General features: G+C 39.0%; 1 protein-coding gene across 1 annotated transcript; it reads left to right on the top strand.

The window, feature by feature from the left end:
• Window positions 1-881: 881 nt before the first annotated feature.
• On the top strand, window positions 882-13017 carry aga (aspartylglucosaminidase). Its single transcript, XM_080036185.1, has 9 exons — window positions 882-1186; window positions 3264-3417; window positions 6095-6207; window positions 7002-7114; window positions 8262-8370; window positions 8678-8753; window positions 9201-9308; window positions 10678-10811; window positions 12708-13017. The coding sequence occupies exons 1-9, from the start codon at window positions 1069-1071 to the stop codon at window positions 12806-12808; spliced, it is 1026 nt and encodes a 341-aa protein (XP_079892311.1). The 5' UTR covers window positions 882-1068; the 3' UTR covers window positions 12809-13017.
• Window positions 13018-13170: the final 153 nt, after the last annotated feature.

Raw genomic sequence — 13170 nt, 5'->3', positions numbered from 1 at the left:
AAGGTCAACACTAGAAAAGAAGTACTCTGATAAGGTTTAGGCCTAAAGGTGATTTCCATTAAAGTAAGTTTTTCTTTCTAACTGCAGACCATGTGCCCTGTCAGAGCAATTGATTGTATTAACAATGGTTGTTTTCCTTCAGTGTCCAAGTAAGCAACAGTAATGAGCCAGCATGCAGAATAGCAGGACCCTGCAACCAGCTCCCCTAAATGGAATAAAATCCTTCATGAAATGAATTAAACCAGTAATATTTCTGCTGCTGGAAATCCCAAGTTGGAACAGTACATCATACCCTCCTTGATCTTCCACTGTGTGTCAGTGCTCAGTGGCTAGAAACAATAATGCAACAGTCTATGGTCAATTAGCATACTAGTTGGCATTAGCCTTCTAAGCTGAATGTGGCACATGTTAGCATGTGTAATGTGTGTTTAGTGAGCTAAAGTTTAATGCTAGATATTGACCACAGTGTTAAGTTATATGCACAGAATGGAGGTTGCTCTAGGTTACTCTTGTCAAAAAGTCTAGGCATAGGCTAAAACAATTTAATAAAATAAAAGCACACTGTTAAATATAGCTATATATTTTTTTTTTTGGTTTTGTTTACTTCTGCATTGGTGAAACAGGCTACACACGTCGGCAATTGCATGCAGCACCATACAGTATTGACTTGTTCTCTCAGCACAGGTATTTTAACAACACCAGGCACATGCCCATGTACCTATTATAAAAGCACATACCACAATGCATTCATCTTCTTCTTTGGTGTTTTAAGGCAGCTTGAATAATGTCGCATTACTGCCACTCATGGCCACTGCATGACCAAAGTATTCTCACTGCCCCTTTAATGAATAATGCGCCCCTTAGGCACGTGACACAACAAGGAAGTTGAAGTAGCATTTCATTAAACCAAAGTATAGCTTTTCTCTGCAGTGGAGCCTCTTTTATAATGTATTAGACGTAACAACCTGCTTCGCGTGTGTGAGTCTGCTGGGACATTATCACGGTGGCGTGGAGAAAAACAATAGGTAGAATATAACGTTAGCAGTCTGCCATGCTGTTGTAATATTCATGGACAAAATGGCACTATTGCTGCTGATTTCCAGTTTAACGGTGGTGTTTACACTTGGACATGGTTCCCTGCCTCTCGTTATCAACACATGGCCATTCAAGAATGCAACTGCTGCAGGTAACAGTATCCTATAACTCACTGCGGTTGTTTCAAAAAGTTTCCCTCTGTCCAGAATGTGTTTAGGCTATAGCCTACAATGAAAGCAGTAGCTCACACTGTCAACCGATTAGGCCAACGCCAACCTGCTATCTGTGTTACCATTGCGATATGGGTGATTGATTTATATCATAATTGGTATCCAAAGTATTTTGTAAAGTGGTGTAAAAATATATAGGCCTATACAGTATTATGTATATATATATTTTATTTTGAGTGCTTATTGCTAAGCCTCATAGTAACAAGCACATAGGCTACATTGCACATTTGACCATTTAATATGGTTGTAAACAACATATCAAGTAGCCCTATATTTATTCTAGTTTGTTGAGCCATGACATGTGAAAGAGAAGCAGAGGTTGGATATCAAAAAGCCCCCTCTCTCTGTCTGAAGAGACATGTTGTTATACCATCATCTGCTTTATGTTTACTGTCATGCACCTTCTTTATATTCTTGAATCTTAACTGCCAAGCGGTCTTGTTAGTCTCAGAGCCGTAGTTACAGCAGTACAAGCATAATTTAGTATCACATAATTATGGCTGTGCAGTGTGTCATTAAATGACTCCTGTTACTAAAGTACCTTGCTTTGCCGTACATTACTTATGGTGGTGGAAAATCAAATGCTTCATGTAGTTGAAAATGAGTGGTGTGGTAGATCTCCTTTGGCTTTTTTGATGGGCATTTAAGGGGCATTTTTTATTTTTTAGATCAATCAACTGATCAATTATAAAACAATTTGAGTAATTAATAGAGAAAATAATTGGTAGTTGCAGACGTAGAAACACTTATTTTTCAAATTTTATTGTTAATTTTTAAGTGCCATGTACCCAATCTTTCCATCAAGTAAGAAGACATGTAGCGAGAGAGTGCATATTATATTGTGTGTGTGGTGGAGTGCAATCCCTGGCAGGCTCCATAATCAGTTCATTTATCGATTTCCACCTCACACATCATTATAAGATGCATTTTTCACTTTATACTTGCCACTCCACTACAGCTTAACTTTGCAATGTGTAAGTCCTAGATGAGGACAAGAAATGGGCAGAAGAACCCAGCAGGTTTCAGAGCCACTCAATTTGATCTTCCTCAGCATGATACATTGGACATGTTGAAATTGAAACTGAAAATATTTCAGCATTGCATGTGACTTATCTGTCAAGTGGAGTTCCACCGGGCGCACCGCTCAACACGAAAAATAAATGATAGAAACCGTGTTGGTCACATCTCGAGCCCCACACATCAAACCTGTAGGTGATTAAAGTGAAAACTCTCCGTCTGATAGAAGGATACCCTTTCATTTATCAGACATACATCACTTCCTTCCCCCGAGGTGCATTTTGAAAATAACAAATGTATGCAGCTATCTGTATAGGTAGATATTTAAAAGTGTAGTCCGTGAGCCACCACTATTGATCCGCCCATGCAGATCTCTTTTCATTTAGGGCTTACAAAGGCAGCTGACAATAGCAGACTAATCCCCTCTTCCATTCTCTTGCACATTTTTCTATGTGAGTTTGATAATAAAAAAAAAAATAAAAAAAATAAGTATATATATATATATATATAAATATATATATATATATATATATATATATATATATATATATATATATATATCCAGAGACAAGTGCACTTAACAAATATTGAGGGTGAACAGAATCAACTGAAACATTTAGATAAATCCATAAACCATAAGAGGAGGAATTTGTGACAGCATCCTGCTGTACACGGTGCAATGGCCCGAGAATTCAGTGGCAAGCTGGTGGTGACAGTACCACCAGTTGGCAGTTTGATCCCCCATGGGCATTTCGGGGATCAGTGACCAAATGCTTGTCTGTCAGCTCACAGTCCCTGTTTAATAGGCATCAGTCGCACTGGTCATCCATTGTCAGAGCTGCCAAAATGTGAGGAATACAAGACTGAGTATGGCCAAAATTCAGTGTAAAATAATTTTTGACTGTTGGAGGGAGGGTGTCTAGTTGGTATTCTGGGTGCACGTCTGTTTTATGTGTGACTGTGTTGTGTTTAATGCCGTAGCGTGGAGCACCCTGCAGTCCGGTGGCTCTGTGTTGGACGCAGTAGAGAGGGGCTGTGCTCGCTGTGAAATGGAGCAGTGTGATGGCAGCGTGGGCTATGGAGGCAGCCCAGATGAGACCGGAGAGACAACACTGGATGCCATGATCATCAACGGGTAAAACATGGACATGTGGACGGTTGTTGCTATGAGGAATTCAAAAGAAAAGGAAATGACAAGAAACATACAGTGCACTATATATATTGAAAGTCCTCATTCCCCTTTGAAATATAGACACCTTTTTTGTCTTACAGCCTGAAAGGAAAATAGATAAAGATCCATGTTTGTCTAGCATGTTATTGTTTTATTGATTTATTTAAACATTTTGACTAATGACTTTTAATTAAAAATAATTTCACCCAAAATTTCTGAAAATTAATACAAATAAAAAACTAGAAATGTTGGCTTGGAAAGGTTATCAGTCCCTTTGTGATAACGATTATAACTATTCTCAAGTATGAGCAATCAACTTCAAGATCACACACACACACACACACACACACACACACACACCAAGTTAATTGGCCTCCATCTGACATTGCAGTGGTTTTAATTATTTCTGAATAAAATAAACTGTTTTTCGAGGATTCCACTATTTGTAAGGCTGCATAATGAAGCAGCAATATATTAATATTTCTATGAATAAGCGTTAGGTTGTTGGAATTGAGCAGCTCTTTTGTTTCTTACCAACTCCATCTAACATGTAGCAATCAAAACATTTGGGTTGATGCTCTCATACACCCTTAAAATGTGTACAGCCATTAATGGTGCACCTTTCGAGCCGGCCTTTCTTTATGATGTATAATTAATAAAAACACTCATTTGGATTCTCATTAGGATCTGAAAGCTTGCTAATTATTATCATTATCATGGCAAGCAAATGTCAACTCATGATGAAGGACAAAAGGGGCCAGCAGCAGGCTATTTCTTATTACTCAATTGAATGTTCCTTCTCTATTCTGCCGGAGAATTGACTTTTTCTTTTGTGTTACACTGTCATGAATACGTTATGGGGGAGAGAGGGTAGTCTTTCACATGCTATCCAATACAGCTGCATAAGAAATACCCTAGCAATCACCAGCATACTTTTGGCTGAGCCCAAGAATCCCGTACAATTTAATGCAACCCAGTACAGCCAGCCCTGCAATTGAAAACTTGCTCCATACAAACTTTACAGAATAATGTTAAATTTTTTATATAATGTCTGGGGAGAATTCGGCTCCAACTCTATGGCAATTCTTAAGACTTTAGTTTATCGTGGTGGGTTAATATCAGAGAGACACCTCTCTGCAGTGCAATTCATAACATCACCACGACAAAGAGCTTTCTATATGATAGGCTAATTCAAAAGGAATGTTAGCCAGACTTGCGTTTCATGTGCCTGACTGAATGTGCTATAAGCTTTCTATACATAACAATATGTAAGAAGATGTACAAACAAAATCTAGATTAACATATAGATTTAGAGAATTGTGTGTCACTAACAGTCAGTGCTAAATAATCCAGCTGTGTCACTGCTTATGCAGCTTTTTACTGGTCACTAACAGTGGTTTGTAATTTTTTTAAAGATCTCTGTGGAGTTTTCCTGTGAACAAACGAGATCAGTGTTTACTAGACGTACGGTGTGAATGATTGAGGTCTAACAAATGTGATGAATGTCCTTGCTCATTAACATTTTGCAACATTTTTGCTGCTGTAAATGTGTTTGGTATGGTGCTGCCTTGCTGTTTGTGTTCATTTCCGAGTGGCGTGAATCTGCAATGCTGTTTGAAGGCTATTTGTTCCGTTCAGTTGCTGTTTATTTGTCTTTTGGCACAATTGTTGGCCGTGTTGTTGTTGTTGTTTTTGTGCAGACATGATCGCTGTTGTGTCGGGTCTGATCGCAGCCATGGTTGATTAGGGGAATAAATATATCGGGAGGGAGACTAGCTGCGTAGCGTTGGGCGCGTTGAACAATTTTTTGACACAAAATGTCCAAGTGCCAGATCAGGTCAGGTGCTTTGGGCGTGATGGCCACCGCACCCAACGCGTTTGGTGTGTTCGCACCTGTACGCGCTCCCACCTTTCTGCTCCTCCCTCCTCTTGCCTCCTCCACTCTCTCTCTCTCAGGTGTTCTGGGGCCTGATTGGGGGCAGGTGCTCCTGCTCCCACGGAGTTTAAAGGCGTGGCCTGGGCGGCTGGCTCGCTCTCTCACTCAGCGCAAACTGCTCACGGCTGCTGACCTGCGCCATACTGCTGCCTTATTGTTTAGGTAATGGGGGGCTGTTAGGTTGTGTTCTTTTGTTTTGTTCGTAGCTTTAGAGGGGCCGGGGTATAGTTTAGTTGGAGGAAGACCTGGGCAATAATGCAGTCCAACTGTGGCTGTCCCAGGCTTCCTCCCGTTGACCTTTTTTCTTTTGCAGCCCTCCGGTTGAGTTGAGTTGTGGGATTGATTTTAATAAAGTAGGGCCTACCTTATGGTTTAAACGTTGATTCATGGTTTCGTCTGGGTTTATTTAATGTTTACTGGCCGGTTAACGAGCTTGGTATGGCCGGCCGTAACAGCTAGCAAGCGGTCTATGTTTGCTGTGCTGTGTCTTGGCACATTACCACCACCTGTAGATCAGTGGATTATTGTGACAGCATTGGCAGTAGTGTCACTCGTTTGCACCAGACAAACAAAACGTAGAGAAAACATAGAGAAAACCCCCCGAGCATAGCACTAGTGGTCGACTGCAAGGCTCCACAGGTTATCTTTTCTGGGTCCAGTAAACGGATAGTAATGTTTCTATTCTGTGTATTTCTATGTGAGCAGGGATACAATGGAGGTGGGTGCAGTGGCAGACCTGAGGAGAATCAAGAATGCAATCAGCGTGGCGAGAGCTGTGATGGAGCACACTGAGCACACACTGCTAGTGGGAGAGTCAGGTAAAGTAGAAGTAAAAAAAAGGCAACATTGTATGTTACAAGGGATAATATTGCCATTTTTTTTTAAATATATCCCTTATTTAAACAACAAACTATATGTCAATTAAATTATACTGTCCAACAGAACTTGTCCTCTAAGGAAAGCACCTCTAGTATATTTGAACTTGCATTACTTATCTTCTTGAGGCCCTGGTCACGTTAGGGCCAAAGCATTTTAGGCACTTATGTTAATGTTTTTTTTTTCTTATAGCAACACTTGAATAAGCTTTAATCCCTAAATCACAGACATCAGCAGTAAATCAGAGCTAAGTGTAATGCTCTGAGCAGAAATAGAATGATTGTATAACAGAAGTGCCCATAAAATAAAACGTATATAAGACAGTCATTTAGTTTTTCTTCTGAGAGCAGTAAATGGATAGAGGAGCAGGAGCACACGTAACGGAAAGTGGAGGTCAAATATTCAAACTTTTTATTTTTTTGTCAACAATTCGAGTCAAACTCAAATATTTTTTGCTCGTATGTCAAGAAAACCTTTTTTTTACCCCAGTGAAATTTCAATTATTTAAACCTGAATACTTCTCCTAATTGTACAACCCTACTTTTGGGATGGCAAGGTCACTGCTGTTGAAGACAGTAGCGAATATAAGAGTCTAAACTTAATCTACAAGCCTGAATGATATGAGATTGCCTGCAGTCCTTCCTGTGTTTGTGACCTTTTGTGTTCTTGTAGCCCAAGGTCAGTGTGGATCTGAGTGTGTTACGTGACCTAAAAGTATTTGCTTCTCTCTTCATAGCTTCTGTGTTTGCTGAAAACATGGGCTTCATCGCAGAAGACCTGACTACCAACAACTCTATACAGATTTTCTCTCAGTGGCTGAAGGGCAACTGTCAACCTAATTATCACAAGGTATGTTTGTGCCTATTTGTGTGTGTGTGTATACCTCACTTGTGTCGGCTTCTTGTGTGCATTTTCTAAAAGATTGATATTTAGCAGGGATATTGGCAGGAATACTAGATTAGTTCAGCTTTTTACTTAGAGGTGATTCCCTGCAGCAATTGGATGTTAGTATTCTTTATGACCCAATAACACCCGGAAATCTCCTACAATAAGATGTAATGTTCTTCTTTCAAAGTGAGCAGTAATCGTTCCATAGAGAATGCATTGTTTATTATTTGTCAAATTCACACACCCGGTTATCCAGTGCTGGCCTCCATACATGTAGGCGTTCGATTCTTCCAGAAATGATATAATTCAACTGGCAGTTATTTGTTATACAGAGAACTGTGCATTAACTTTAAATAACTAAACATCATGTTTTCAAGTATTTTACCTTCAACCTTCATGAAAATGTATCATTATAGCCTTAACGTCATGAATAAAGCTTTCATAAAGCAGGCTAGTTGACCCCAACGTTGGTTTATCGATGGGCTGATGGAAGCCCTGAGCAAATGTAATGCTTATATACAGGTACACTGTTACATGTGAAACAACCTGCTTGATTTTCAAAGTTAACTTTAAAGTGGCTACAGGGCTGCCTTTTGTGACCGTAGACTTTACACTCCAAATTGGAAATTCTTAGCACACTTCCCCTTTACCTGTAACATCAAAGGAGAGGGCTGAACTTTTCACACCTCCCTGCAGGTCAAGCTGGTGCACTCAGTCACTCAAAAGAGCAGTGAAGACACTTTGAGGAAGAGACACAGGGACAGCTCTTTTGTCAAACTAGACTGCCCTTAGAACAGTAGGTTATTTCTCTCAATAAAATATATTTCACTCCTGAAGGACACATTATTTTTTGCTTGAGCTGGAGTTTAACCTGTTACTTTTCATTCACTGGAATCATTATTTTAGAGGCTTCCTAACTGAGTGAGACTACCTGCTGTTTATCTCCAGGTCCCTATCCACTTGGTGACACTAGGGCTTATGGTTTTGATTTCATTACAAGACATCAAACGTCTTCCTATGTCTTGCTGTGTTGCTAATGCATATACGGTATTTGAGTCCAAGGATAATGACATTATGAGTCATGATGTTTCCTTCCTTGCCAATAAAGAAAGTGTTCCCAGATCCATCTAAGTCCTGTGGACCCTACAAGCCCAGGGCCGCACCGAGAAGGAACAAGAGGGCACACCATGGCATGATGCGCTCCCACGACACCATAGGTAGGTTTATGGTATGACATGTGTAGTCGGCTCTCCTTGGGCCTTTTTTTACGGTTTAGTATTAAAGCTATAGTGCGAAACTTTTTCATATGAATGAATGTCGGTAACATCCAGGCCAAATCAGTTGACACAAAGTTGATCAAAGCTATAGGCTCCACTTTTACCTAATCCTTTTAATTGTGGTCTGGTTTGGAATTATATTCTGATCAGGGCACTTGGAGATAATTCATTTTATTTGATTGTTTTCTTTAGCTACTATGATATCTTATTGATGTCTGAGTTTTCGATACTTTTGTTTTTGCACCAGGGATGATCGCTCTCGATGAAGAAGGTCACTTGGCTGCTGGTACATCGACCAATGGAATGACTCATAAAGTTCCTGGGTATGTAGCTTATATTAAACAATGAATTTTGGGTGAGAGAGTTCAGTCTTGTCCTTTTTGGAGATGTGTAATAAAATAATTTAATGCCATAGGCGGCGCCACATAAGCTTTTTTTGAGCTTTTAACAGCATCTCATGTTTCAGCATGCTTCTTTTTTTACGCGGTTTTATGAATTATCAAGTGAAAATATGGGAGCTTTGGAGAGAGCTACTTCATTGAACAATGACTGTATTCCTGTGTGCTTGAGTTTGGTTAAACATTTCTATAATGAATTTAAATAAAACATGAGTTGTGCTCTAGTAATGTTGGCAATTTTTTGCATCTTCAACAGTGGCCTATGCATTGACAATTTTCTATCATTGTTGTTTACTTTGAAATCTTTTTGTCGATTTCTGTGTACATATTGTATTGTCCTGTGTTCTTTTTGCTCATATTGCTATTCTGCAGTCGAGTGGGGGACTCTCCAATCATCGGAGCTGGGGCCTATGCAGATAGCTCAGCTGGCGGTGCAGCTGCTACCGGAGATGGAGATGTAATGATGCGCTTTCTGCCAAGGTACTTCACCCATCATCCTTCTATAGAAAAGTCCAATTAAATTAACAATGGCTTTTTTCATAGTTGTTACCTTGAGTCTCTGTAATTTTCCTGGAAGAAAATTACTTTCAAATCCATCAAATAGGACATTTCAGAAGGAAAGGTCAAGAATCTTTAGACCCTTTTAATTTAAACGTTTTATTTCTCTCAGGAAGAATAGAAAAAATAATTCCACTTAACTATGTCAGAAATGTGAAAGCAGGTTGGTATTTCAGCGTTATTATTATTTATTGCGTCGTCCTCAGTTTAAAATGTGTATGAAAGTAATTTGCCGTACTTTCCTATCATAAATAACCATCTATCAGAACTTGACAAACAGTGGTCCCTTGATAAGTCCTTGAGACATGTAGAGTGAAACATAACCTCTTTGTGAGCACCTTAACCAGGCTTTATTTTTTCGAACACCTTTCATCAATAATACAACTGTTAAATGGCTTTTTCCATGACAGTTATTGTGTTTCAAAGAATAATGAGATATGGGATACGCGTAGTTTTTAAGCAGCCAATTTCATATGAGGACCTCTTGCTGCAAGAATAACAATAGTACTATGAAGACTGGATGTGCTACTACATTGCCCCAAAACTGTCATTCCACAGACGAGACAAGCGTTTACTTAAAACTGCTGTTTGTTTCCAGGCTATGAGAATATGGCAGTCTTAAAAAAAGAAGATTTATCCATCCAGGATAGTTTTGTGAGGACACTGTCACACTGACTGTTTAAGTTGCACTTAGCTTTAGATTTATAGTCACACACAATGGCACCTCAGGTCTGCCTGTTTCCATCATAGGTTTCTGAGTCATGTCCTAGAACTGTTGGGGGTTGTGTTTTAGAAGATGTTGTGAAATGCTAATAGTAAAATTAAGTGTGCTTTAATATTCTCCATGCCAACATTTTTCCTAGCTCTCCAAAAAAGGGGAATTTCTCTTTAAACTAATTTGCTTTGTGGAAAGTCATACTGTCACGGACATGGTGCATCCACTATAACATCCCAAACTTTTACAGATTTTGGGAAAATTGTAATGTCACTAATTTAGTTAAGTAAGCTGGAACAACAACATCACTCAAAGTTCCGTTGCCCACTTGTGAACACCTCAAAACTAAATGACACGACCATCTTTCAGACCATGGTGTCAATCTGGCTGGGAACATTTGACGTTTTCTCATTATATTTGTATCAGTGTTTCTTGACATCGGATTTGTTTGCATCAGATTTTTTTCCCCCCACACCATAATCGCAATGCACAATCCCATCCGCCATCCTGGTTGGTGGCCCTGACAGCACTCGTTAGTGTGTGCCTCATGTGTACCGCATGTAATCCTGCCAACAGTTACTTGGCTGTGGAGCTGATGAGGGCCGGGGCAGATCCCTCGGCAGCCTGCAAGACAGCCATTTCCAGAATCAAAAGGCATTACTCAGAGTTCTTTGGAGCCATCATCTGTGCTAACACAACAGGCCATTATGGTGAGTGTGTTTTAGGTTCACATTTACAGACTGTTCAGCTTCTCCCAAAAGTGCTAAGACACACACACACTCGTACCTACAGATAGGTTGGGACAACAGATGTATACTTATACACATCTTAATAAGGGCAGTCTAATTGCATTTGCTTTCAATTTTAATATACTGTATATGTTTTAGACAATTATTCATCCAAAGTTACGTTGAACTTCCATACTGATGTTCTGAAAAGGGTATTTGAAAACGTACAGGTTAAATAAGAATGCATTTAATATCTGTATGAACATCGTAACTTTATTGAGGTACTATAGAATAACAGTAACCAAAAGTAAAAATGTATTTACGTAAAAAAAACAATTAAAAAAGTGTATTCTGTGGACTTTCAAACGTTGAACCATACAGTTAAGAACCCAGTTTCAGTAAGGTTTCATTTAACTACCTTCTGATGTGAGGTTTGATGTTTTATCTCCACTGGAACTCGGACAATCTGTTCTACCTACTAATTGCTTTGTTCTCATGACAACAGCAGCAGAGTTTCAAATCAGTGTGGCAGCTGAAGTGGCATGCCGCCGTCGCTTCCGGCTTCCTTCAGAGAGCTCAGGAGGTGTCCTGTAGAGTCGTCTTCTAAACAAACTCAAATTATGTCTACATTGAGTGTCACTCACAAAAAAAGCACATGTGTTTTCTTGAGGTCTAACCAACATATTGGATAATGAATTTTAAAATAAACCGCAAACCCAGTCATTAAAGATGTTTAATGGAGCTAAATAAATAAAATACATTCTGTTCTTTAATTTTAATTATTTAATTGTTTTGTCATCACTTTCACACATACTGCCTTCTTTGCATGGTGTGTATGAAAAATTAGTTATGAACATAATGCAGACATTAGGAACATGTAGATGACCAGGTGCTACAGAGCCGGCCCGAGGCATAAGCAAACTAAGCAGCCAGGGGGGACCCCCCCTCAAAAAAAAAAAAATAAATAAATAAGAATTTGTTTGTTTGATATTGATCATACACCAAAAGGAATAAAATGTTTTGGTCTAGATAATTAATAGCCTAAAAATTTTATCAGTTCATCTGGGAGGTAATCTGAAATTATCTGATAATGTCACGTTCACATCCATGCACAGTGTGTATTGAGTTTATTTAAAAACAATTGGAAATGGGGCTGGCTGCCCTCAGTTGCCCATGCACTGTGTATACAGTAGTCTATAGCCTATTTCAGCCTTGTCTGTGGAAAAAAAGATACAGTAGCTGGACAACAGAGTTCTTCTGCTTTGTTCCCCTCACTGCATTTAAATGCATTCATTATATTACAGATAAATATGTCCCGAAAAAGAGCTCCAAGCCCAACCCAGAGGACCCTCCATAATATTTTATATTCATATTTTTATGGAAAATCCATGTGTCCTTCTTCAATAGTTTATAATTCATCTGACCCAGTGTCTCCAAATTATTTGTTCACACAACATTTCTCAGATTTAGCCTCTTAATTTTCCTCTCAAAGTGCACCAGACTCATGCATTTCACTTTAAAAAGGTTAAAAAAATCTCCCGGGGGGGCATACCCCCGGATCCCCCTAGGAGGGTCTGACTCACGCCTGTCGAAAATGTTCACACAGCTGCACAGTGGAGGCACTAGCGGAAAACTGTGTGAATGATAATTAACAAAGATCTTTAGTTTCAGCAGCGCTAACATTGTAGAGGGGCCCCCCAATCATATTTTGCTTAGGGCCCCCTGAAGGCTTGGGCCGGCTCTGAGGTGCTATGACAGGGATGTGTTCAGACCTATTAGCATTCCAATGACAACTATTTACAGATCAGTGTTGAAGCAAATGGAGTAAAAGTGAAGTTTAACCTGGAATATAATTTGTTTTCCTCTTAATTTCCAAAGGTGCGGCATGTAACAAAATCACTGGCTTCTCCCAGTTCCACTACATGGTGTCAAACTCAGAGTCGGACACACCCCTCCTGAAATCTGTCGACTGTTTTTAAAATGGTGTAAGCATGTGTGAATACCTTTTTTTTTTAATTTTTTTTTTATACTTGAATAATTAAACTGTCTAATACCGTATTTTGATAATTGAATATTTTTGCTTTTAATTCCTAAACAAATAAAATAATTAAATGTGTTCTTTGAAATTTGTATTATTGCTGCTTTGGCTTTCTTAATTTCTTTAATATTCAGACTTTTTAAAAGGTAGATATCGAAAAATATATACACAATAATTAGGGCTGTCAAGCGATTAAAAAAATTAATCTAATTAATTACAGGCTCTGTGATTAATTAATCTAAATTAATCGCACACTTATGACACTTTTATGCCTGTTTATAAACAACTGTAGGCCTATAGGCT

This window comes from Ammodytes marinus, assembly GCF_949987685.1.
Source record: "Ammodytes marinus genome assembly, chromosome: 10".
NCBI classification, from domain to species: Eukaryota; Metazoa; Chordata; class Actinopteri; order Uranoscopiformes; family Ammodytidae; genus Ammodytes; species Ammodytes marinus.
The sequence above is the reverse complement of the archived record's forward strand: the minus strand, read 5'-3'. Positions and strand labels throughout refer to the sequence as shown.

Excerpts from the sequence above, each read along its gene's own strand:
- aga (XM_080036185.1), top strand. The coding sequence starts at position 1,069 with ATGGACAAAATGGCACTATTGCTGCTGATTTCCAGTTTAACGGTGGTG. Across the intron at positions 1,187-3,263 it reads CAAGAATGCAACTGCTGCAG|CGTGGAGCACCCTGCAGTCC; the intron begins GTAACAGTATCC and ends TTAATGCCGTAG. Across the intron at positions 10,812-12,707 it reads TAACACAACAGGCCATTATG|GTGCGGCATGTAACAAAATC; the intron begins GTGAGTGTGTTT and ends TAATTTCCAAAG.